Raw genomic sequence first — 24744 nt, forward strand, 5'->3', positions numbered from 1 at the left:
GGCTTCTGATGTCCACACACCCACTGTGGCATCTGCATGCATGCACAGTGGCTCTTAAAAGATCTCAACTATGAGAAAAACAAACACAAAATGGTATTTAATACCTGGACCGTGAGAACTTCATGGTATTTGAGGAAAGAGGTATGGCTTGGCAACAACAGAAAAGATCTTCCCCTTTCCCCCTTTGTGGCTACACTGAGAATTTTACTCAGGGCTTTGTGTGTAGACTAGGGATATCTTCTACCACCTAGCTATACTCCTGGCCTTAGCATGTCTTGTAAGGGTCGGAGTTCACTGTTGTACAATGAGATCTTGGCAGGGTTATTTTGACAGTTAAACTGAAAAATCCATACAAAGCTTGTTTATATAGCACCCAATATATAGAACTTCATTAATGGTAGTGTCTTCTATTCTAGGAAAAGGAACTGTTTGAAAAGAATGTATTTGAGACTAATCCAGGCAGTGAGTTTAGGTTGTTGGGCTTTTCTTGAGTAAGTGGTTTGTTTGGGTTTTTTTGGTTGTGTTTTGTTTTGTTGTTTGTTTGTTTGTTTGTTTACAGTGGGTTTCTCTGTATAGCCCTGGCTGTCCTGGAATTCACTCTGTAGACCAGGCTGGCCTCGAACTCAGAAATCGCCTGCCTCTGCCTCCAAAGTGCTTTGGAGGTGTGTGCCACCACTGCCCGGCGTTTTGCGTAAGTTTGTGTATAGAGAAAGAAAATGATCAAGGGAGAGCGAGGCAGGAGCTTCTTTCTGAGGAAGTGTTATTAGTAAGAGTCTGCTGCCAAGATTTTCCTCAGAGAACTGCTAGTGTAATTGGACAGCAAAGAATTTTGACTTGAGACTTTATCTAGGCATTCAGGGCTACTCTTTTTGGGAGTGGTATTTTGAGATAGGGTCTCATTCCACTGTGTAGTTCCAGCTGTCCTAGAACTCAAAACCAGAGACTAGGCTGGCCTCTGTCTCATAGAGATCTACTTGTGTCTACATCCAGGAGTGCTGGGATCAAGATCTATGCCATTCTTTCCAGCTTCAAGACTCTTCTTAAGATCCAAGGCTTGGTGGGCCTTGTGGTTTTTAGAAGGAGCAGATGTTACATGTATTCTTTGTTGTCTTTAATTCCCAGGATATGATGGATGATATCTGTCAGGAGCAGTTTCTAGAATTGTCCTACTTGAACGGAGTACCTGAACCCTCTCGTGGTCGTGGGGTATCTGTGAGAGGACGAGGAGCTGCCCCTCCTCCTCCACCTGTTCCCAGGTAAAAATAGTTGAAAAGGAAATACAAATTTGACTGCTCAGGAGGAGTCAGAGTGTTTAGAAAGCACATCAGGTATGGGATCCTAGATCTTAGCAGTCTGACCATAGTCAGGTGTTGCAGTCCTACTGAAACTTTGGGGCTTTTAATTTGGGATAGTTCTAGCATTAAAAAAAAAATTCAGGGCTGGTGAGATGGCTCAGTAGGTAAGAGCACCCGACTGCTCTTCCAAAGGTCCGAAGTTCAAATCCCAGCAACCACATGGTGGCTCACAACCACCCGTAATGAGATCTGATGCCCTCTTCTGGAGCGTCTGAGGATGGCTACAGTGTACTTACATATAATAAATAAATACATAAATAAATAAATCTTTAAAAAAAAATTCATATATCTATTCATCCATCCATTTGTGGGTGGTGGTGGTGGTGGTGTGTGGAGGGGTGGGTAGTGTGTGCGCATGAATATGTTAGTTAAAGGACAAAGTAGTAGGAGTCCTATCGTGTTGGTCTTGGGGGTTGAACTCAGAATGTCAGTCTTACTTAGCTGCTGTGTTTACCTCCTAAGCCATCTCACTCATCCCCAATTGCCTTTTTTTTTTTTAACTCTATAAATTTTATTTTATTTTATTTTTTTTTAATTTTTAATTTTTTTTTTTTTTTTTTGGTTTTTTCGAGACAGGGTTTCTCTGTATAGCCCTGGCTGTCCTGGAACTCATTTTGTAGACCAGGCTGGCCTCGAACTCAGAAATCCACCTGCCTCTGCCTCCCGAGTGCTGGGATTAAAGGCGTGCGCCACCACGCCCGGCAATTTTTAATATTTTTATTACATATTTTCCTCAATTACATTTCCAATGCTATCCCAAAAGTCCCCCATAGCGCCCCCCACTTCCCTACCCACCCATTCCCATTCTTTTGGCCCTGGCATTCCCCTATATTGGGGCATATAAAGTTTGCAAGTCCAATGGGCCTCTCTTTCCATTGATGGCCGACTAGGTCATCTTTCGATACATATGCAGCTAGAGACAAGAGCTCCGGGGTTCTGGTTAGTACATCATGTTGTTCCAACTATAGGGTTGCAGATCCCTTTAGCTCCTTGGGTACTTTCTCTAGCTTCTCCATTGGGAGCCCTGTGATACATCCAATAGCTGACTGTGAACATCCACTCCTGTGTTTGCTAGGCCCCGGCATCGTCTCACAAGAGACAGCTATATTTGGGTCCTTTCAGCAAAATCTTGCTAGTGTATGCAATGCCTTTTTTTTTTTTTTTTTTTTTAAGAATGTTGGGCTGGAGAGATGGCTCAGAGGTTAAGAGCACCAATTGCTCTTCCAGAGGTCCTAAGTTCAAATCCCAGTAACTACATGGTGGCTCACAACCATCTTTAATGGGATCTGATGCCCTCTTCTGGTACATCTGAAGACAGCTACAGTGTACTTACATATAATAAATAAATCTTAAAAAATAAAAAAAGAATATTAATCACCCCTGTCTCAAAAAAAACAAAATATATATTAATCACTATGTAGTCCTGCTACATAGATGAAGCCCATCTGAAACTCAAAAGAGATCCACTTGGCTTCTGTCTCCCAAGTGCTATGATTGAAACCATCAAGCTTGACTATAGAATATGCTTTCAGAATTAAAATTCATTGTGGTTAATATTTATGTAATATTCAGAAAGTTTAGACCTGTCTGAGGTGCTGTGATCACAGCCCAGAGAATCTTCTAGTTTAGGTTCATATAAAAAAATATATATATAATTATGTACTTTGAAGTCTGTTTTAGAGTTCGAGATGTGCCACAGTTAGTAGAGTGTTAGCCTAGCATGCATGATCTTAGCACTATGCAAACGCCAGCGTATGGTGACACAATTATAATCCCAGCACCTAGGAAGTGAAGGCAGAAGTACAAGGTCATCCTTGGTTCATACTGGGTTCAAGACCAGACTGGATTATGTGAAACCTTGTCAAAAACGGAAAGGAAAGTAAAAGAGGACAAGCAAGAGATGCAAGCTGACTTACCAAGTGTGGCTACAGAGCCGTCCTTTAAGGAATTAAAATTAGGGGCTGGAGAGATGGCTCAGTGGTTAAGAGCACTGACTGCTCTTTCAGAGGATCTCAGTTCAATTCCCAGCAACCGCATGGTGGCTCACAGACATCTCTAACTCAAGAGGACCCAACACTCTAGTTGACACCTTCTTCTGGCCTTTGTGGGCACAGAGTGTTACATAGACATGTCTGCATGCAAAATATCCATATACGTAGAATAAAAGTTGTAAAAACAAATACTCGAGTGTGCATATATACTGGCACACGCCTTCAATCCCAGTACTCAGGAGGCAAAAACAGGAGGATCTCTGAGTTTGTGGCCAGCTTGGTCTGCAGAGTGCGTTCCACACAGAAACCCTGTCTTGGGGGTGGTGGGAAGAACTTAAGGTTAACTGGATTTGGTAGCACATACCATTAATTTTAATACCTAGTAGAGGCAGTGGCAGGTGGATTTATTTGTATGAGTTCCAGAGCTACATAGGAGGCTTTGTCTCAAATGAGTAAGTAAATAAATTGTAAAATGTAAAATCATTCTACCTCCAGAATTTATGAACAATCCTTAGTATGAATGTGGAATAATTATTAAATTCTCAAATTAATGTAAATTTTCTTTTTATAGAGGACGTGGTGTTGGACCACCTAGAGGAGCTTTGGTTCGTGGAACCCCAGTGAGAGGCTCCATCACCAGAGGTGCCACTGTGACTCGAGGAGTGCCACCCCCACCTACTGTGAGGGGTGCTCCAACACCAAGAGCTCGGACAGCTGGGATTCAGAGAATACCTTTGCCGCCCACACCTGCACCAGAAACATACGAAGATTATGTAAGAATTGTTTGAACAATGTACCTTTTCTTCCATACCTAGGTTGCCAGAGAAAGTTGAGTGATAAGAGTCTTACCCTTGCATGTAAATACAAAACACGACTTTAAGATTTGGAATCTGCATTCTTAGTCAGTTGATTTTTGAACTATGAGATGATTTTTGTACTATTTTAGGCATTATTACTATGTCTAAATAAGCTAAATAAGAAAGTTGTGGTTTGCTGGGCGTGGTGGCACACGTCTTTAATCCCAGCACCTGGGAGGCAGAGGCAGGCGATTTTCTGAGTTCGAGGACAGCCAGGGCTATACAGAGAAACCCTGTCTTGAAAAACCAAAAAATAAAAAAGAAAGTTGTGGTTCAACATAGAGAAGTTTACTAAGATTGTAATAGTAAAACCTTTTGAGTTTTGTCTTCATTTCTGCAGGGGTCTTAGTATTCTTGAGACTGTTTTGTAGCCTGTTCATGCAGAAGCCCAAGATCCCCTGTGGTTTGTGATTCTCTGTTTATGCTTTTCTGACCTTCTACTTTATTGTTCCAGGGATATGATGATACATACGCAGAACAGAGTTACGAAGGCTATGAAGGCTATTACAGCCAGAGTCAAGGGTGAGTCAGGCAAGAAGTCATGTCTGTATAGTGTCCCAAATGGGTGGTGCATGGAGTTGGAGAGAATAAAGATTTGGGTAAACTCTAACCTAAGGAATAGTGTAACTTAACTTTTTAAAGGTATTCCCTATGCTTTTGATGACTTGCGGACATATTTGTGGGTCTGGGAATTTGGATAACTGGATTTTATGTTAATTGAGGCTTTGAAGCTTGTTGATGAACAGTTCCCGAGCTACATAGAAACAGAAAAATACCATTAAATCATTTTTATTAAGAAATGTCACTCAGAGCCGGGCGTGGTGGCGCACACCTTTAATCCCAGCACTCGGGAGGCAGAGGCAGGCGGATTTCTGAGTTCGAGGCCAGCCTGGTCTACAAAGTGAGTGCCAGGAGAGCCAGGGCTACACAGAGAAACCCTGTCTCGAAAAACCCAAAAAAAAAAAAAAAGAAATGTCACTCAGGTCTAGAAGGATGTGGGACAGTTGGTAGATGCTGTCCCAGCATGCATGAAGTCCTGCATTTAATCTTAGCATGGGATCAAGAGTTCAAGAACATCTTGGCATGCAGGAGGCTTTATCTCCTGACAAATCAGATCACCTCCCCTCCCCTCCCCTCCCCTCACCCACACGGGAGATACCTATGATTTTAAGGACCAGGTAGAAGCTTAAGCTAGGTTTTGTTTTTTTTTTTGTTTTGTTTTGTTTTGTCTTAAAATACAGCTTTGATTTTGTGTATATATATGTCTTGCCTATGATTGCTTGGAAAAGAATCTCAGACATTTGTAATAGGGACAAAACAGGGCCTTTTCCTCTTCTCCTCTGATGAGCTATATGAATTTTACATACATGATCATATTTTAAGAATCACAATTTAGGTTGTTATTTTTCCACATTAAATTGTATGATACTTGGTTTTTGTTTTTTCCCCCCTTTTGGTAAATACATGGTTTATACATATTTTAACTATTGGGGTTAGGAATGGAGCAGAATATATATTTCTCCCTATTTTATAGACACTAGACTGTGGACTATTGAGAGAATGGTAACAAAAAAGCCTTCACTATTGTGTGTTTGTATTTTCAGGGAGTCAGAGTATTATGATTATGGACATGGGGAGCTCCAAGATTCTTACGAAGCCTACGGTATGTTTTCATGTTTGTGTGGGGTAAATGTGCAGTTAAGTGTCTGGAAAAATACTGACTGATGGATTCTTGGGAGTCAGGTAGTCACTTCTCTAAGGAGATGCCATTAGAAGACTGCTGAGGTGGTCGATGTCACTCTGGGGTTCTGCTCTCAAATCCTATGGTTTGTGTGTCCTGGACATTAGGTCTTGCAGTGCCACAATGGTGTACTTCCCATGTCCCACTGACTGGTTTCTATTAGGTAATGCATGCCTAACTCAGCTGGTTGTGGGCCTTTTGCTACTAATACCTTGGCCATGTTGGTAGATTTTTTTTTTAAAGATTTATTTACTTATTATATATAAATACACTATGTCTTCAGACACACCAGAAGAGGGAGTCAGATCTCATTACAGGTGGTTGTGAGCCACCATTTGGTTGCTGGGATTGGAACTCAGAACCTCTGGAAGAGCAGTTAGTGCTCTTAACCACTGAGCCATCTCTCCAGCCCAATGTTGATAGATATTAAGAACTTTTTTTTTATGCTCTATTCTCTTTCCCCTTTCCTCATTAAAAAGAAAAAAATTGGAACTCTCTGAAAATAATACTATTGCAAAGAAAATGCCAGCTGAAAGCAACTTAGTAGAAGCGACAAGTAGGGAAAATAGTACCTGTTGAATCAAATCAGGTTTTCAGGACTGGGGCTGTACTGGCTGGTTTTGTGTCAATTGACACAGGCTGGTATTACCACAGAGAAAGGAACTTTGGGGAAGTGCCTCCATGAGATCCAGCTGTAAGGCATTTTCTCAATTAGTGATGGGGTGGGGGGGTGCTTTTGGTTGGTGCCATCTCTGGGCTGGTAGTCTTGGGTTCTAGAAGAGAGCAAGCTGAGCAAGCCAGTAAGAAATATTCCTCTGTGGTCGCTGCATCAGCTCCTGCTTCCTGACCTGCTTGAGTTCCAGTCCTGACTTCCTTTGGTGATGAACAGCAATGTGGGAAGTGTAAGCTGAATAAACCCTTTCCTCACCAACTTGCTTCTTGGTCATGATGTTTGTGCAGGGATAGAAACCCTGACTAAGACAGTGGCTAAATCACGTGAACAGTAGCACCAAGCTCGCTCCTAGTTAGGAAACACTTCACGTTTATTTTGTCTGATATGAGGATGGTCTGCATTATGGAGCTGATGGTGACCTTGGTTTTTCTGATTCTGGCATTGCAGCATTGGCTACCATGTCTGGTTTTATATGGTAACTAAAAGATGGAACTCAGGACTTGTCTAGTAGACAAGTTCTCTATTATCGCAGCTATATCCTCTGTCCTTAGCTCAGTTACTAATCCCATAAAGCAGTTAGGCTTGGAAGGGTAACCTACTCTGAAGTTTGCTTGAAAACACATTGCTCAAATATCCTTAGAACCAAATATTGCTTTGTGTTAGTGGGTGTCTGAGAGCAATGTTATGTAGCACTGTAATGCAGAAAGAACAGTCTTCTTTATTGATAAGAGTTAATATCCAGAATATGTAAAGAAGTCTTTTTTTTTTTAAAGACATTTATGTTTATGAGTACATTGTAGCTGTCTTCAAACACAGCAGAAGATGGCATCAGATCCCATTACAGATGGTTGTGAGCCACCATGCGGTTGCTGGGAATTGAACTTAAGACCTCAGTGCTCTTAATTGCTGAGCCATCTCTCCAGCCTCAAGAATAGTCTTTTTTGTTTTGCTTTGTTGTTGTTCCTCTTCCTCATCTTCTTCTTTTTGATTTTTCGAGTCAGGGTTTCTCTGTGTAGCCCTGGCTGTCCTGGAACTCACTTTGTAGACCAGGCTGTCCTCGAACTCAGAAATCTGCCTGTTTTTGCCTCCTGAGTGCTGGGAAAGAGCAATCTTCTTAAGCAGAAGTCCTCTGTACCCTTGAGTTCCCTACCAAGGGGCTTAGCTGCTAACAGTTCTTCTTAAGATGCTTTACAGAGGGAGTTAAGAAAAGGAGTCCAAGGGCTGGAGAGATGGCTCAGTGGTTAAGAGTTCTTAGCGGTTAAGACTGCTCTTCTGAAGATCCTGAGTTCAAAGCCCAACCACATGATGGCTCACAACCATCCCTAATGAGATCTGACGCTCTCTTCTGATGTGTCTGAAGACAGCTATAGTGTGCTTAGATATAATAATAAATAAATCTTTAAAAAAAAGAAAGAAAGAAAAAGAAAAGGAATCCGGTTGTCCTCTCATAAGAAAGTAAGCTTAACTCATGGGTAATATAGCCAGTCACCTCCTGACACCACACCCTCCTCCAAATAATCTTTACCAGTTTTAGCTGAATAGAACTGCACTATTGCCATGGCAACATTGTGGTGCTCCACCCTTGTGTCACTGTTTTTGAAGTTCAGTGTTTCCCTCCATCAGTGAGGCACACTATAAGAGTTTTTGTATGTATTTGGCAAAACTGCATTTCTATTTTGCTGGGGAAAAGACTGAACTAAAGAACATGAAATCCAGCCGGGCGGTGGTGGCGCACGCCTTTAATCCCAGCACTTGGGAGGCAGAGGCAGGCGGATTTCTGAGTTCCAGGCCAGCCTGGTCTACAAAGTGAGATCCAGGACAGCCAGGGCTATACAGAGAAACCAAAAAAAAAAAAAAAAAGAACATGAAATCCAGCATGGAGGCACACAACTGGAATCTGGGTTCTTGTAGTGAAAGTGGCTATTGGCTGAGTGAAAACTCAAACATATTTTGTCACCCTACCTGAAGCTGACTGATGATGACTTTGGGACCAGGAATAGCCATTGATTGCAGGCTCAGTGACTCCTTTACTGCTTCGTTCGAGCGCAGTGTGTTGTATTTTTCCAGGTTTTGGGACTGCATGCGAATCATGTTGCTTATGGAGAATGCTGTTTCTCAGGGGAGTGTACAGGAATGGACTCACAGGGTGGGAGGTTACCCTGTTGATCAAGGAGGCCAAGTGAAGAGGACAGCAAGGCACTCTTGGGGTGTGATGTGGTTCTAGGAGAGACAGTGTTAGCAGTAACACGTACTGTAAACTGTTTTGCTTTTTTTCCCACAGGACAAGATGACTGGAATGGGACCAGGCCATCACTGAAGGCTCCTCCAGCTAGGCCAGTGAAGGGAGCATACAGAGAGCATCCATATGGACGTTATTAAAAACAAACAGGAGGGGAAAATATCAGTTATGAGCAAAGTTGTTACTGATTTCTTGTATCCCAGGATTCCTGTTGCTTTACCCACAACAGACAAGTAATTGTCTAAGTGTTTTTCTTCGTGGTCCCTTTCTTTCCCCACTTCCTCCATTCTTAACTCTGCATTCTGGCTTCTGTATGTAGTATTTTAAAATGAGTTAAAATAGATTTAGGAATATCGAATTAATTTTTTAAGTGTGTAGATGCTTTTTTTTCTTTGTTGTTTAAATATAAACAGTGTACCTTTTATAATAAAAAAAAGTTGAGTTTAAAAAAAAAACCACAAACATGTTAGTTTCAAAAGTGGCATTGCTTGCTTAAAGGTTCTGAAGGCTTGTTAACTTTTTCTTAGTTTTGATTTGAGGCACCCCGTAAAGTCATAGTTGCAGAATCCCAAACTAGGCTACATTTCAAAATTCAGGGCTGCTTAAGATGTAAAACCACAATGTTAACAACGGCAGTAGTGCCACCATGTAAAAGTGAGCTCAGACGTCTCTAAAACAGTTCCTTTAAAAGCACATGGCTGTTGAATCTTAAGGTTAAATTTTAATATGAAAGCTCCTCATGAATTAAATAGTTGATGCAATTTTTAACGTTAATTGACTTAAAACAACAACAAAATTAGGTTTGTAAAAGTGACTTTTTCATTCTGTGGGTTTTGAAATCTAGCCCCAGGCATACAGTGTTGAGAGATACTTAGTGGGGGAGGGGTGGGGTCTGAATAAGATTGATGGGGAGAGAAGCTAGCCACCTAAATGGAATCTGAAGAGTTCTTTTTAGCCACAATCTTTTCAATAATAGTACTAAAAATCAAATTTTCAGTATTTAAAATGTCAAGAGTATTTTGTCCATCTGAGATTCTGCACTCCATGAAAAACTCACTTGGACACTGGGGCCAAAAGCTGATGATGTTCAATAAATTGACCATTGTCAGTTTTGAGCTGTTCCCAAGGTAGAAGGCAGTTAAGTATGTCTCAACACTAGCATGATATAAAAAGGGACACTGCAGCTGATTGAGAAAGAATCAAAATCCACTTTGTACATAAGTTAAAGTCCGAATGGATTTGTACCGTCCTCCCATTTTGTTTTTGGAAGATTAAATGCTACATGTGTAAGTCTGCCTAAATAGGTAGCTTAAACTTATGTCAAAATGTCTGCAGCAGTTTGTCAATAAAGTTTAGTCCTTTTTTAATCAAAGTAAATGTGATGAATTGTCATTTTTGGGGGTGGACAATAAAATAGTTTTCTCTTTCACATAAACTTAAATTAATTCTAAAGTTAATGGGCTTGTTAAAAATTTGGAGACATTTTTAAAAGTGGTGGTGGGGATTTTATTTTAAGGTTACCAGAAAAAAGTTTATAAGTTGTTAAGTTTTAGTTTAAAAAGAACCAAAGCTTTTTCACCCCCTGGAAGTTGTTGAAAGCAGTTTTATCCAGTCCTATCAAAAAATTACAGTTGTTAGAAAAACCCAACTGACACAGATAGGTACTTCAAGTGCCAGCCATCCTGGATTCCGTCTTCTGTAGAGCCCCTAGGTGGCCTTAAAATCTCTGTGCTCAGACATTGACTTCACCTGTGTTCAGATGCCACAATTCAGCAAAGCCTGGGTGCCCGGGAGGGTTACCCTTCCAATCCTAGAGATGCAGTAACAATTGAGCTGGCCTGGGGAGGAGCTGGTGTGATAGACTGGTTCTGAACTCCCTCCCACAAGACTGAAAACAGTGGAATTGGTTGGCCCTATGTAAAACGTCACTCTTAATTCCCAGGGACCTCATTCTTTCCCTAAGAGCCACCTAAACTGCTCGGGGGTGAAAAATCCTCTTGTGTGAAGTGCCAAGCTGCCTGTAGCAGTGCATGATGGGCATTTTTCTTTTCTTTTTAAAACACACCAACAAAAAATGTATTTATAGATTGTGATAAAGTGTAAATAACTGAATTTTCCACCGTGGTTTGAAGTCAGCTTTCAGGGCATTATGTCTTGTTTTGATGAAAAGAGATCACTCTATACCCCCCTTTTTAAAGGAAAATTATCGCAAGAGAATCAGGATGTGTAAAGCTAACATGCATCGCAAAAAGCCAAAGGTAACCTAAATGTCTGATTTTAATAGCACATATTTCTCTTTTATATAAACTGGGACAGCAACTTGCATAAACAGTTCTTTAGTTGTTAATTTTAATGTTAAAACTTTGCAAAACTTGTTTAATAAAAATAGCTGTAAAAAGAAAAAACCATATGCTGCCGCATAAATTATCCATAACTCTTAATAATCCTGCCCATCACGAGTGAAATGTAATGTAACCTGGGCACAAAGTCTGACATCTTAAAGGACACATTGTAAAATTTCAATGACTGTAGACGAGAAGACCTGCTGCACCCCAGAGTAAAGCTTTCTGCTCCGCTACTTTAAAATGTACGAGGATGAGCCCCCAAGACACCTTATGTTCACAGTGCAATGTTATTGGAATTTTCTGAAAAGCTGCATGTTTCTTTCCTGTAATGTGTAAAATGCATGCAGGATCTCTATCTTGTTTTTTTTTACATCTTGAAAACTTTTTCCAAGTATTCATTCCCTATTTCTCAATTTTCAGGTGACTGAAAATTCCTGAGGCATTTCCTGGAGTAGAATGGGTATCGGAGACCCATATCAGGTATGTGAAGGTGGTTTTCATTGTGGTCATGGCAAAGCGGTGGTGCTAAGAGGTAGTTGACCGGCTAATCTTTTGTAAACTCAGTTTTACCATATTTAATCATACTTCTGTGTCAGTTTACAAAATGTGATGAGTTTATTTTTTTTAATAAGATTTATTTATTTATTTATTTATTTATTTATTTATTTATTATATGTAAGTACACTGTAACTGTCTTCAGACACACCAGAAGAGGGCATCAGATCTCATTACGGGTGGTTGTGAGCCACCATGTGGTTGCTGGGATTTGAACTTTGGACCTTCGGAAGAGCAGTCAGGTGCTCTTACCTACTGAGCCATCTCACCAGCCCATGTGATGAGTTTATACATAATAGTTAAGACCAGCCAGTGTCAACTTACATCTCTTGAATTTATCTTATTCTGCAAATAATCCACTGACGCAGGGTTTTATTTGGAATGCATTTTTTGCAAGCAACGGAATGCCTAATGGAAATTAAAGGGCCCTTACTGGATTTGGGAGAGGCACAGCTTATTCAGACTAGAAAATCTGGTTTGGAAGCCTAGCAGTGGTGATGTACGCCTTTAATTCCAGTACTTGGGAGGCAGAGGCAGGTGAATTTCTGAGTTGGAGACCAACCTGGTCTACAGAGTGAGTTCCAGGACAGCCAGGGCTATACAGAAAAATTCTGTCTGGAAAAAAACAAACAAAACAAAAACAAAAAATCTAGTTTGAGAACCATAGTGGATACAAGAGAGTTAAGCATGCTGGGGTCTGTGAGTCACTTTCTTTTTTTTTTTTTTTTTTTTTTGGCTTTTCGAGACAGGGTTTCTCTGTGTAGTCGTGGCTATCCTGGAACTCACTCTGTAGCCCAGGCTGACCTCGAACTCAGAAATCCACCTGCCTCTGACTCCCGAGTGCTGGGATTAAAGGCGTGCGCCACCACGCCCAGCCTGTGAGTCACTTTCTAGTCAGGATTACTAGAAAGGTAAGCCCTTGCCTGTGTTTGGCTTCTCTCTTCTACTGAACATACACGTTCTACAGAAGAAATACCAGACAGAATTATCTTGAGTCAGCTAAAAGCCCTCACTTTAATACTCTTGTGTGATTAGGAACTAGTTCCTCAAAAATGAAATTTAATCTGGTGTGTTTCCTCAGAACGTCTCCTCAGCCCTAGTTCAAGAGCAGCCTGGACTCTAGACTGGGACGTCTAGACAAAAAAAAGGGAGTGGGAGTGGGTATTACTAGGAAAGGGAGTTTTATATCAGGCAGAAAAAGACAAGTGTGTAGTAATTACTATATAATTGACAGCAACTTCATAAGGCTGTAAGTAAAAGTTGACTGTTGACAGATTGTACCATGTTGCCCATGTTTCTCACTGAAAAGAGATTGTGGGGCTGGTGAGATGGCTCAGTGGATAAGAGCACCCGACTGCTCTTCCAAAGGTTCGAAGTTCAAATCCCAGCAACCACATGGTGGCTCACAACCACCCGTAATGAGGTCTGACTCCCTCTTCTGGAGTGTCTGAAGACAGCTACAGTGAGTGTACTTACATGTAATAAATAAATAAATAAATCTTAAAAAAAAAAAAAAGAGATTGTGTGGTGGAAAGAACACAGTCAGCGTGATTCAGGGCACACCTGTGATTCCCACTCAGGAAGAGGAGACAGGAGGATCAGAAGTTCAAAGAAATCCTTAGCCTACAAAGCAACTTGAAGCCACCCTTTGCTCTATGAGACGCTATCTTTAAGGACTGAGCAGGAAGGAACAGAGGCATGGACAGAGCCTGATAAACCTAGTGCTGTCTTTTGTTCCAAAACTGTTTGTTTCTACAACTAGGAGAGGCAGACGGACGGTGAGAGTGAAGTAGTGAGTAGTGAAAGAAGAAGGAATTATCGCTCAGTTGCTGCCCACTGCTCCAGGTAAGAATGAAGATGCATCCAGAGCTTTGAGGCTATTGTGGTTGCCACCGATAAAGCCAGGTCAGACCATTTTCTGATTGAAAAAGAGCAACATCTTATTAAAATTCAGGTTTCTCTCATGTGGGGGTGGAGGATAGATCTGAGGCTAGCAAATGGCGTTGGTGAGAGATTGACATAATAATAGATGCTTGGCTTACAGGTTTTGGAGCCCACGAGGCTTTGTCCCAAAAACAAAAGTAGGCTAAGGAAGAAGAGAACTCACGTTGAAAGCCTACTGTGTCTACTTATATTTACAACCAGTAGTGGGACCGCTAAGATAATCTACACTGCTTCTATAGCAAGTTGAGAGTATAGCATACCAAGACTGCTACATGTCAGTCCATTCTCTGGAACAACTGCTTCTGTAAGACAGTAACTGTATTCAGTATTCTCTCAGAGGCTGTTTATTAAAGATGTACAGTAAAGATTGCAAACTGGGTGGTAGTAGCAATTCTTGGGAGGCAGAGGCAGGAAGATCTCAATGTTCAAGACCAGCCTGTTCTACAGAGCAAATTTCAGGATAGCAAGCTACTTAGAGAAAGCCTGTCTCAGGGAAAAGTAAAACAAAAACCTGCTGTCAAAGTAGCAGAGTTGATCCTTTTACATCAGATGAGACATTCGTGCCGTGAGGCCTTGGTCACTAGTATATGTATATGCAGGCCTTCGGACAACTTTGTAGAGTTGGTTCTCCCAGCTACATGGATTCAAGTCACCGGGCTTGTCCACAAACATCTACCTTTATCCACTGAGGTATTGCTAGCTTCATTTTTTAAATATAACAGAACTTTAATGCAGAAACTAAAGTAGCAGCCAAAGTCACACAGTTGTTATGTAGCAAAGGTGATCTCTTCAGGCAGTGTGATTTAGACTGGGATCAGTCACAGGTATATACTGCATTTAGCAGGCCGTTCACCTGCTAGCTAAAGGCATCTTGGAGAACTCATTGCCATTCTTTTTCCTGGAAGGGATCAGACCTCTCTTCCAGGACATTATCAAAAATACTTGCTGAAATGTGAACCCTTATGTTTGTGCAGCTGAATCACAGGTCTTCATCATGTTATCACCCCTGCCCTCTGGAACCTCAGTCTAACTAATTACATAGTTACAGTATTCTGCTGCTGTATGAGCTAGGAAGCTTGGAGCTGCTGAGGGGCCCCAGGATGCAGCGGGTGAAACTTAAATTCATAAGGAATAATGTGCACTGGTGATGTGCCTGCGTGTGTGTCTGTGTGGCACCAGAGTTACATTCCCCTGAGCTGCAGTGTGGGCGCTGATAGTTGCATACTTCACAGCATTATTATCACTGAAAGAGCAAATGCATATAAAACAAGGGCTAGGGCTGTGCAAGGAGGGCAAGTTTGCAGTCTCCTAGTCATCTGTGATTTATGAAGCCAAAACTGTTCTCAGTGTATCTCAAGGTGACCTTGAATTTTAATTTTATTTTTATTTTTTGAGACAGGGTTTCTCTGTTTAGTCCTGGCTGGCCTCGAACTCAGAAACCTGCCTGCTTCTGCCTCCCTAATGCTGGGATCAAAGGCATGTGCCACCACTGCCTGGCGACCTTGAACACTTTTTTTTGATCTTCAGCCCCACCTCCCATCCAAAGCTCTCTAAGGACTGTTGGTTGAGATGACCATCTTTATTTTTTGAACTTGGGTCTTACTATTTAGCTTTGTCATAGAACTCACTGAGTAGATCAGGCTAGCCTCGTTTGTAGAGACCCGCTTGCCCCTGCCGCCTGTGCTGTGCTTACCGGAGTGTGCCTCCCACAACTGGCACTTACATCTATACCAACTTCCAAGACTTTTTTTTTTTCTGGGACAGGGTCTCTCTGTAGCTTTGTCCTGGAACTCACCAAGCTGGCCTTGAACCTGCTTCTGACTCCTGAGTGCTGGGATTAAAGGCATGCACCACTATGCCTGGCTGATTTGTCCATCTTAAATTCTCAGTCATGTGCTAATTGCTGTGTGTGTCTTATCAACATCCCATTTAGTTCTCACAGTTCACCATGCGCTGCTAGGATTTTGCTGGTGTGTGGCTTCCCACACTACGCTGGTGGAGCATTTTTCTAATGTGCAGTGATTTAGAGAATCACGGTATTGAGGAGCTCCACAGGTCACCTTACTTAAAGGTGCTCCCGACTGTGGTGCCCAGAATGCCTCGACCTTTGCTTCTAGACTTCTGTAGGTAAAAGATTTGAATTCTTACGGATTTACAGGCTCTGTGGACTCATGTACACGCTTCGGTTTCATATTAATAGTCATTGCATGCTTAGAGCAAGCACACATCTGATGAATATTTAATAACATGGAATAGACAGGCTGCAAACAGCTGTGTGAGACAGCAGCTGCTGGGGGGAGGGGAGGAAGTCCACTACACTGCCTAATTACCCCTTCTTCTGTTTTCAGGCCTAGAGAAGAAGGACTGTCTTTTCTAGGCCTTTTAGCAGAGAAGTCCTATGGCGGTAAGCACTGCATCCTGGAACAGTTGGGTCCACTTAGCAGTTTTCCATACCCTGGGCTGTCGAGATAATACATTCTCACCTAGAACTCTGCCATCCACATCTCTCCTTCAGGAGAAAGGCTGTGTGTTTTCTCACAGCTGTAACCCCTAGCACCCAGCAGACAGAAGCAGGAGATAAAAGGCCAGCCTTTACTGGCTTACTGACAGACTTGTGTCTGGCAGGGACTTGGATTTAATAGGTAGGAAGAGTGTATACATAGACTCTAAATAAACAGCCATGTGTGGTGGTACATGCCTGTGATCCCAGCACTCCAAGGGCAGAGGTGTAGAACAAACATTTCAAGGGTAGCCTTAGCTAGCTAAAGGTCAGCCTAGGCTCAATAAAGAGACCTTGTGTTAAACAAAATTTTCCAAGATTTCTGGGTTGTTTGTTGTGATAGGGTGTGACTATATCACTAGCTGACCTCCAACTTTACAAAGAATCTCCTGCCTCTGCTCCCCAAGTCCTGGGATTAAAGGCACATGCCACCATGCCTGGGTAGTTATTTATTTTAAAGGTTTATTTTCTGTATTTGGGTGTTTCACATACAGATAGATTTGTGAACCATGTGTGATGGTCTAGTGTCTGTGGATGTTAGAAGAGGGTGTTGAATATCCTGGGAATGGTAAGGCTGGAGTTAACAGACAGTTATGCTCCACCATGTGAGTGCTGGAAAGCAAACCCTGGTTCTCTAAAGGCAGGCAGTGCTCTTACCCACTGCACCATTTCACCAGCCCACTTTGGTATTTCTTGACCATAATCATAGCATCTCATCCTTACCATTCCTGTCTTATGTTGCAGTGACTGCCTTTGGCTGCATCCCAAGCAGGAAGTGGACAGGTAGGGATCTCAGATGTCACAACCCCCTAGGTTTAAGGAACTTCCTGCTTCAAGAAGGCCCCGTGGAAGTTGTGGGTCTTGAGAAAAATTAGATCATCTGGGGTGTTTCTGGGCAGTGAGCACTTTTATGCACTGAGCTATCTTGTTGCCCCAACCTATTTTTTGTTTGAGAAAAGTGTCTCTCTGAAGTCCTGGTTGTCCTGGAATTAGCTGTGTAGTGTAGGTTGGTTTTGAACTTAGATCCTTGTGTCTCTGCCTATTGATGGTTGGGATTAGAGATGTGCTAGCATACAACCTAATTTTTTTAAGTGAGGGAAGGCACTAGGAAGGAGCTAAAGCGGGAACTCCATCTTTAAGCATGAGGACGACGTGAGTTTGATTTACGTCTTCATGTGATAATGTGCATTTATAATCCTGGTGCTGGGGAGCCAGACAGGCAGATCCTTGGGACTTGGAGCCAGCCAGTCTAGTCTCTGCTCAGGTCTCAGCAACGGAGTCTCTCTTAAAACATGGTGGAACAATTGTCTAGTCCATGCATCAAGCCCTGAGATTGATTCCATGGTGTCCTGCATCCCCCAGGCTATGATAGAGTAATATGATTGAAAATGAAGATTAGCGCTGAAGAGATGGCTCAGTGGTTAGAAGATTTAAGAGTGCTTGCTACTTTTTCAGAGGACCCAGTTTGGTTCCTGGCACCCAGATTGGCAGCTCACAATCACTTGTAGCTTGAGCTCCAGGATTTGATGCCCTCTCTTGGCCTGCTTGCACCTTGGCCCAGACCGGCACACATATACACATAAAAAGTGAGACTGTAGAGAACTAGGTATATATAGCAGCTCCTAGAACATAACTTAGTGACTAGGAACGGAAGAAGAGAAATGTATTAAGATTATAGGCTGAAGCTGGACATGGAAGTGAGAGCAAGCCTTGGAGGTGGGAGGATCAGTGGCCTTTAGACGCTGGGCTGGAGAGTGGCTCAGCCTTGGTTCCTGGCACTCGAGCTACCAGGTCCAGGGGATCCGATGCCTCTGACCTGAAGCACTTGTGTTCAGGAGCAGGTACACATCTACATGCACACATAATTTTAAAGATCTTTTCAAAAGTAGAATCACTTCTGTGGGTTTTTACATAATATCAGGCCCCAGCCCAGCATCCCAGGATAAGATGTGTCCTCTATGTATAACCTTGAGGTGGACCTCTGAACTTAAGATAGAACTTCCTTGCTCCTTTTTAAACTCAAACTGGGGCTGGTGAGATGGCTCAGTGGGTAAGAGCACCCGACTGCTCTTCCGAAGGTCCAGAGTTCTAATCCCAGCAACCACATGGTGGCTCACAACCATCCGTAATGAGATCTGGTGCCCTCTTCTGGAGTGTCTGAAGACAGCTACAGTATACTTACATATAATAAATAAATAAATCTTAAAAAAAAAAAACTCAAACTGTTTTGGTTTGGGATAACCAAAGCATTGCATTTTGAAAGCTGGAAGTGTTGGAGTGTGGTGGAGCGTGCACTTTGAAGGTAGAGACAGACAGACCTCTAGGTTCAAGGCCAAGCTTGGTCTACATATTGAGTTCCTAAATGAGGCTAAGTGAGACTCTTGTCTGAAAACAAACAGGGGCTGGATCTCAGCAGTTAAGAGCACTGCCTACTCTTTCAAAGGATTCAGAGTCAATTCTTAGCACTCACGTGAGCAGTTCACAGCTGTCTGTCTAAGTACAGACCCAGGGGATCCAATACTTCACACAGTTGTGAATGCAGGCAAAGCATCAATGTACATAAAATAAAGTTAATTAAAAAAAAAAAAAACTGAAAGCCGGACGTGGTGGCACACGCCTTTAATCCCAGCACTCAGGAGGCAGAGGCAGGTGGATTTCTGAGTTCGAGGCCAGCCTGGTCTACAGAGTGAGTTCCAGGACAGCCAGGGCTACACAGAGAAACCCTGTCTCAAAAACCAAAAACAACAACAACAAAAAAACTGAATATAGTGACAATTCTGGGATTTTGGTTTCTTTAAAAACACAAATATAAGTATTGGAGAGATGGCTCAGTGTTTACGAACACTGACTGCTTTTCGAAGGTCCTGAGTTCAATTCCTGGCAGCCACATGGTGACTCACAACCATCTGTAATGGGATCTGATGCTTTCTTCTAGTGTGTCTGAAGACAGTGACAGTGTACTCACATACATGAAATGAATAAAAAAAATACAAGAATGTGTTATGGCTTTAATCCCAGGTGGGGGGATATGATCCTGCCTCACACTGTCCACGGCCGCTGATTGTGTGATTTGCTTTGTGCTCTAGCAGCGGTGTGGTTTTGCCAGCCACAGATAGTTCTCGTGATTGTGTAACATTTGGAATTCTGGGAACTTTTCAGAGCGTTTGTAAATTCTAGGGCCCAGAGAGCTGCGGTTGGTGGTTGTTCCAGAGGGATGGTTGTTGCCATTTCGTAGTCCAAAGCTAGCTCTCTCTCTCTCTCTCTCTCTCTCTCTCTCTCTCTCTCCCTCCACCTCCACCTCCCCCCTCTCCCTCTTCTGTCTAGTAAAAGGATGAGAAGAGGTGGGTGAGATAAAGGGTGGAAAAGAGCCCACAGAGTAACAAATCCCAGCTGTACCTGAAAGCCAAGTAAGGCCTCGGCTCCCTCTGCTCAGTCATTCGTGGATGGGAGAGCTGCATAGGGTTTGAGACATAACCTCATTGCCAAAGAAAGCTCACAGAGCCTGTGAGCATTTACCTGCTGCTCATCTGTGTGTACCTAGGAACCTGCCTGCTGAACACAGCAAGGAGGGTGGCTGTGGACAGGTGGGCAGGGAAGATTGGAAGGTACAAAGCCTGACCAGATGAAAGCTGAGAAACCCCCATAGCTTCCCAGTTCCTTAATTTTCCACTTTGTGTCTTTGCAGCTGTCAAAGGAGCCTGGATCCCAGGAGCGACCTGCTTTATAGAGGCTGGCCTGGGCCACTTCCTGGCCATAGAAACCCAGGGGAGGAGTCAACAGTTGTGTTTCACCCCACCTCTTGATCTGATTTCCTCACAGAAAGCCAGGCAGGATCTGCTACTTAGGAGTCTTTAGTCCCACATGGAGTCCTCAGAGCTTCAGGGGACAGTGCTAACAGTTCTTCCTACTCAAGGCATTTTAATAGGAGGGGCTGGGGGCTTAACGTGGTGTTTGACCGCTTCACTTGCACATGTAGAGAACCTGGGTTCATTTTATCTTATAATAAATGAATAAATAAATAAACAAATAAATAAATAAATGGCTTTAAAGAGTTGAAAGGCAGCAGGCATGGATGTCACGCACCATTAATCCCCACACTTAGGAGGCAGAGACAGATGGATCCTGGAATTCAAAGCCAGCCTGATTTACATAGCAAGTTCTAGGACAGCCAGGTCTACACAAAGAAACCTGTCTTGAAAAGCCAAAGACCAGGGACTAAATCCCTGGTGTGGCTCTCCAGGTCAGAACACTCAGCTCCTGTGCTATTCCCAGTCTCCTGTTTCTGCTTAGTTTCCCATAGAATGTTCTGGAACATACTACTATATATGCCCCACTGCCACTCCTTTATTGGAACCTATAGCCTGAGTGCCCTTGGACATTCCAGAGGACTCTCAGAAAAGAAGGTCACCCTCTGTAATATGTGAAGGAAAGTTGAGAATCATTTACTTTAGGTAAGGCATTTTAAACTCTGAGCCTGTGTTCGTCTTTGTTAGCACTTGTCCACAAGTTCTTGAAGGGTGGGGCTGCTCTGAATCCCCTTTGTACTAAATTTTTCAAGCATCTGCCTCTGCATGAAGAGTTCAATAAAGGCTTGGTCAAGTGATGAATGGTGAATAGTTCTACCTAGTAGCTTCTATCAGCTCTGGGAGAGAGCCAAGATCCCACTTACTAGTTAACCCTGGGCCAGTGGTCTAGCCTCAGGCTTTCTCTTCGGAGATTGGTAAGTCATGTATAACCTCCAGGTACAAGATCGCCCCTGAGAGTCACAGACTTTTTTTTTTTTTTTTTGGTTTTTCGAGACAGGGTTTCTCTGTGTAGCCTTGGCTGTCCTGGAACTCACTCTGTAGACCAGGCTGGCCTCGAACTCAGAAATCCGCCTGCCTCTGCCTCCCGAGTGCTGGGATTAAAGGCGTGCGCCACCACGCCTGGCAGGTCACAGACTCTTAATGGAAAGCTCAGAGTTGAAGTCAAACATCTTGGTTTCAATTTCAGTTCATTCCTTTGGTGTTTATGCCATAAGCGATTTCTCTCCACTGAATGGGAACCTGAGAAACATTTTAAATCTGAAAAGCTGGGCCTGGACAGAACACTGCCCAACATTCCAGTTTCTTCCTTTCTTTCAGTCTTATTTTTAGAAATTCTGTCACAGCGTCCACCTCCATTATTGCTTAGCATCGTAGGGATCTTTCTCTTGAGAGGTCTGACTTAGGGTGTTTGGCTTACCCACCCAGCTGCCCTGCTTGTCAGTCACCTGCAAGCTGAGAAGGATGATGTCAGCTTTCCCCAAGCCTCTGGACTACTCTGAGACATAAATATTTTAAAAGGGCCTTTCTCTTGCCGTTGCCAGGGTGATGGACTCTCAGGGGACTAGTGGGAGTGTGGAGGCAGGACAGGCTCTGGAAGGGTGGGTGTGAGGCCTGGCCGCCAGCCAGGACTAAGCTCAGGAGGCTGGAGCTCTGCCTGCATGCCTCTCCTTCCTTGAGCCCTTAGCTGTTAGGATGCTTCCAGGCCTGTTTCTGGGGCTCAGATGCCGTTTGGTCTTTGGTAAGTTGAAGTTTTCTGGGCCTTGGTTTTAACATCTCTTGGTGATGGAGGAATCTCTTGTCTTGGTGCAGGTAAGTGGAAAATAAAGAACGTGAAAGGATTCTGTGTGTGTAATGCTGTGCTTCCTTTGCTAGTAAATCCTGGTTAGAGAAATTAGATCCTGTTGCTGCTTTCTGAGGACAGACACAGCCTCGCTGTAGTCTAGTCTGGCTTCAAACTTCTGCCTTCTGAATGCTGGAACTGCAGGCATACACTACCACCACTGTCCTCTGTTGGACTCCTAGTGCCACATGGATGCTGCTCCCACATAATGATATTCTCTCCTTCCCTTCATAACGTAACTTAAGCACACGTGCGGTGATGTTACCTTGAGATAGTGGCCCACTTTAGTTCAGACTGGCCTTGAATCCTGGCTCAGCTTCCAGCTCTTACTAATAATTTTTATTATTTTAAGATAACATCTCCCTTTCTGCCCTGGCCTGGCCTAGCCTGGAACTCATGCACAAAAATCTGTCTGCCTCTACCTCTCAAGTGTGGGAATCGGGTGTGCACCACATTGGCTGTCCCAAACACCTTTTTCTACGTTTCTCAGGTCTAGCCAGACTATCTGGATAGCACCAGGGATTCTAGTTGGGTAGTAATTTAGAGGCAGAGTTAGTTCATGGGTCGTCTTGCTTTGTCTTATGCCACACGCCCCAATCTTAGCCTGTGTCTGAAAAGGAAACTGTTTTTGCTTCCCTGTTGCTTTGGGAACTCCTGTTTCTTTGTATGTGGCTCCCTCTGGCGGGTGATGATGGTAAGGAAGTGAGAGCAGGTATAAGACTGACATACCACTCTGAGAGAACGAAGTGGGGCAACTCTCCCAACGCCTAATGACAGCCACCCGAATTATCACACGCTGTGTCTCTGCAATCTACTCACCGTTAGTCCCCACAATAATGAATAGGAATTAACTCTAATTCTCAGATCAGACAGACTTGAAGACCTGGGATCAAATTCTTTGCAGCATTTAGGATCCTCAAATGATCTTATCATCTTAACAATCTGTTTTTCTAGCTTCAATTATTGTCTTGGTTTTATTTACCATTAATACAAAATGCCCCAACAAAAGCAGGTCGGGCAATGAGTTTATTTTATCTCACAGTCCAATTGCAGACCATATGATAATCAAGGCAGCAGTAACTTGAAGCTGCTAGTCACATCCACAGTCAGGAGCAGAGAGGACAGATGCTTAACACTCATTTTCTCTTCAGTCCAGGACCCAAACCTCAGGGCGTGATTAAATGAGTCCTCCCTCTTTGTTGACATCATTAAGATACTATAGGCCAACTGGATCTAGAAAATGTCTCTTTGAAATTCTTCCCCGGTTATTCAGGTTGTGTGTCAGGTTCACAAAACTAATCTCAATTACGCTCAAATCGACCAGACTATTCTGGAGGAAATCCTAACTTGAAGCATTGTGCTGCCAGGCAGTGGTGGCGCACGCCTTTAATCCCAGCACTTGGGAGGCAGAGGCAGGTGGATTTCTGAGTTCGAGGCCAGCCTGGTCTACAAAGTGAGCTCCAGGACAGCCAGGGCTACACAGAGAAACCCTGTCTCGAAAAGCAAAAAAAAAAAAAAAAAAAAAAACCAACAACATGAGGCCTCGGGCTGGCTAGATTGCTCAGTGGTTAAGAGCACTGACTGTTCTTTGGAAGGTCCTGAGTTCAAATCCCAGCAACCACATGGTGGCTCACAACCTTCTATAGTGATATATGATGCCCTCTTCTGGTGTGTCTGAAGACAGTTACAGTGTACTTACATATAATAAATAAAACTAGGTAATTTAAAAAAAAACAACAACATGAGGCCTTTGCTTAGTTTAACTCAGTGTTCAGGCTGGGCATTGTGGCAGGAACTTTTAATCCCAGCAGAGGCTAGATTTCTGAGGTTGGAGGCCAGCCAGGACTAATGAGTGAAACCCAATCTCAAGAAGCTTCCCAGTGGCTTGCTTTATTATTATCTCTGTAAAACATAAAATGTGAAGTTTGACAAGAACATAGGTATGAGGGCTGATGTATGGAAGGGCTAACCACACAAAGAATGAAAGTGACCCAAGCGATGTTCTTATATTAATCGTCTGAAATGTCTTTGGGAGACCAAATCACTTGGCAGCTAGGGTGGCTGCAGGTGACATTTCTTCAAAGCCTTTGCTTTCATCAGCCATCACAAGAAAATCTCAAGATTTCTTTCTTGATAGCTGTAATGTATATGCTATGAAAACATCTCATTTAACCTCACTTAGATGACTAATTCCCCCTCAACTCGAGCCAGCCACTTGTCTGGAGTTGCAGGGCTGTTGGAGTGCTTTGACTTCTCGATCATTTGCCCGCTGGAACTTCAAGAAGCCTCGACCACAAATGAACTGAGGAAGGCAGATTTCCCAAAGGAGAGTCATCTTTCTTATTGGAAACAATGGCCGTCGAGCAAGTGGTCATACAAAGCGGGTTGGACCCATGGGTGCCCTTGCTGTCTTACACTGAGTTGTAGGTATGCCAAATCAATTCAGTAAATAGTTCCTGGGAATTCACTATGTGCAATGTTTGTATTTTTTTGTGTGTGTGTGTTTTGTTTTGTTTTTCAAGACAGGGTTTTTCTGTATAGCTCTGGCTGTCCTTTAATCGCAGCACTCGGGAGGCAGAGGCAGGTGGATTTCTGAGTCCAAGGCCAGCCTGGTCTACAAAGTGAGTTCCAGGACAGCCAGGGCTACACAGACAAACCCTGTCTGGAAAACAAACAAACAACACCAGGACCAAGAGTATCGTGGTAAAGAGATTTCTTTTATCATAAAGTTGTGGTTCCTCATGAAGAGAAGGAACTTGGGGTCAGAAACTGAAGCAGAGGCCATGGGAAGTAACAATTGCCCCCAAGGCTTCCCCAGCTAGCTTTCTCATACATCCCAGGATCACATGCAGAGAGGTGGCACCACCCACAGTGGGCTGGGCCCTCCCACATCAGTCA

At 43.1% G+C, this 24744-nt stretch overlaps 2 protein-coding genes across 4 annotated transcripts in view; both read left to right on the forward strand.

Moving 5' to 3' along the window:
• Khdrbs1 (KH RNA binding domain containing, signal transduction associated 1) overlaps window positions 1–9486 on the forward strand; it is a 28240-nt gene extending 18754 nt beyond the window's left edge. Inside the window, exons 5-9 of the mRNA XM_021160678.3 lie at window positions 1123–1256; window positions 3918–4119; window positions 4658–4725; window positions 5808–5866; window positions 8899–9486. Coding sequence (XP_021016337.1) covers window positions 1123–1256; window positions 3918–4119; window positions 4658–4725; window positions 5808–5866; window positions 8899–8996 — 561 coding nt within the window. The 3' untranslated portion in view covers window positions 8997–9486. The remainder of the gene's footprint in view (window positions 1–1122; window positions 1257–3917; window positions 4120–4657; window positions 4726–5807; window positions 5867–8898) is intronic.
• Window positions 9002–20961, forward strand: LOC147004207 (uncharacterized). Of its 3 annotated transcripts, XM_085838921.1 has the most exons (6): window positions 9002–9089; window positions 11622–11681; window positions 13519–13601; window positions 16049–16104; window positions 16945–16983; window positions 19886–20961. In XM_085838921.1, the coding sequence occupies exons 2-6, from the start codon at window positions 11658–11660 to the stop codon at window positions 20053–20055; spliced, it is 372 nt and encodes a 123-aa protein (XP_085695047.1). In that variant the 5' UTR covers window positions 9002–9089; window positions 11622–11657; the 3' UTR covers window positions 20056–20961. The 3 variants fall into 3 exon arrangements, with proteins under 3 accessions (XP_085695047.1, XP_085695048.1, XP_085695049.1); XM_085838922.1 differs by lacking the exon at window positions 16945–16983; XM_085838923.1 differs by lacking the exon at window positions 19886–20961 and having other exon boundaries at window positions 16945–18941.
• The last annotated feature ends 3783 nt before the right edge of the window (window positions 20962–24744 follow it).

Source organism: Mus caroli, unplaced genomic scaffold, assembly GCF_978045245.1.
Source record: "Mus caroli unplaced genomic scaffold, Mus_caroli_1 scaffold_6, whole genome shotgun sequence".
In the NCBI taxonomy this organism is placed as follows: Eukaryota; Metazoa; Chordata; class Mammalia; order Rodentia; family Muridae; genus Mus; species Mus caroli.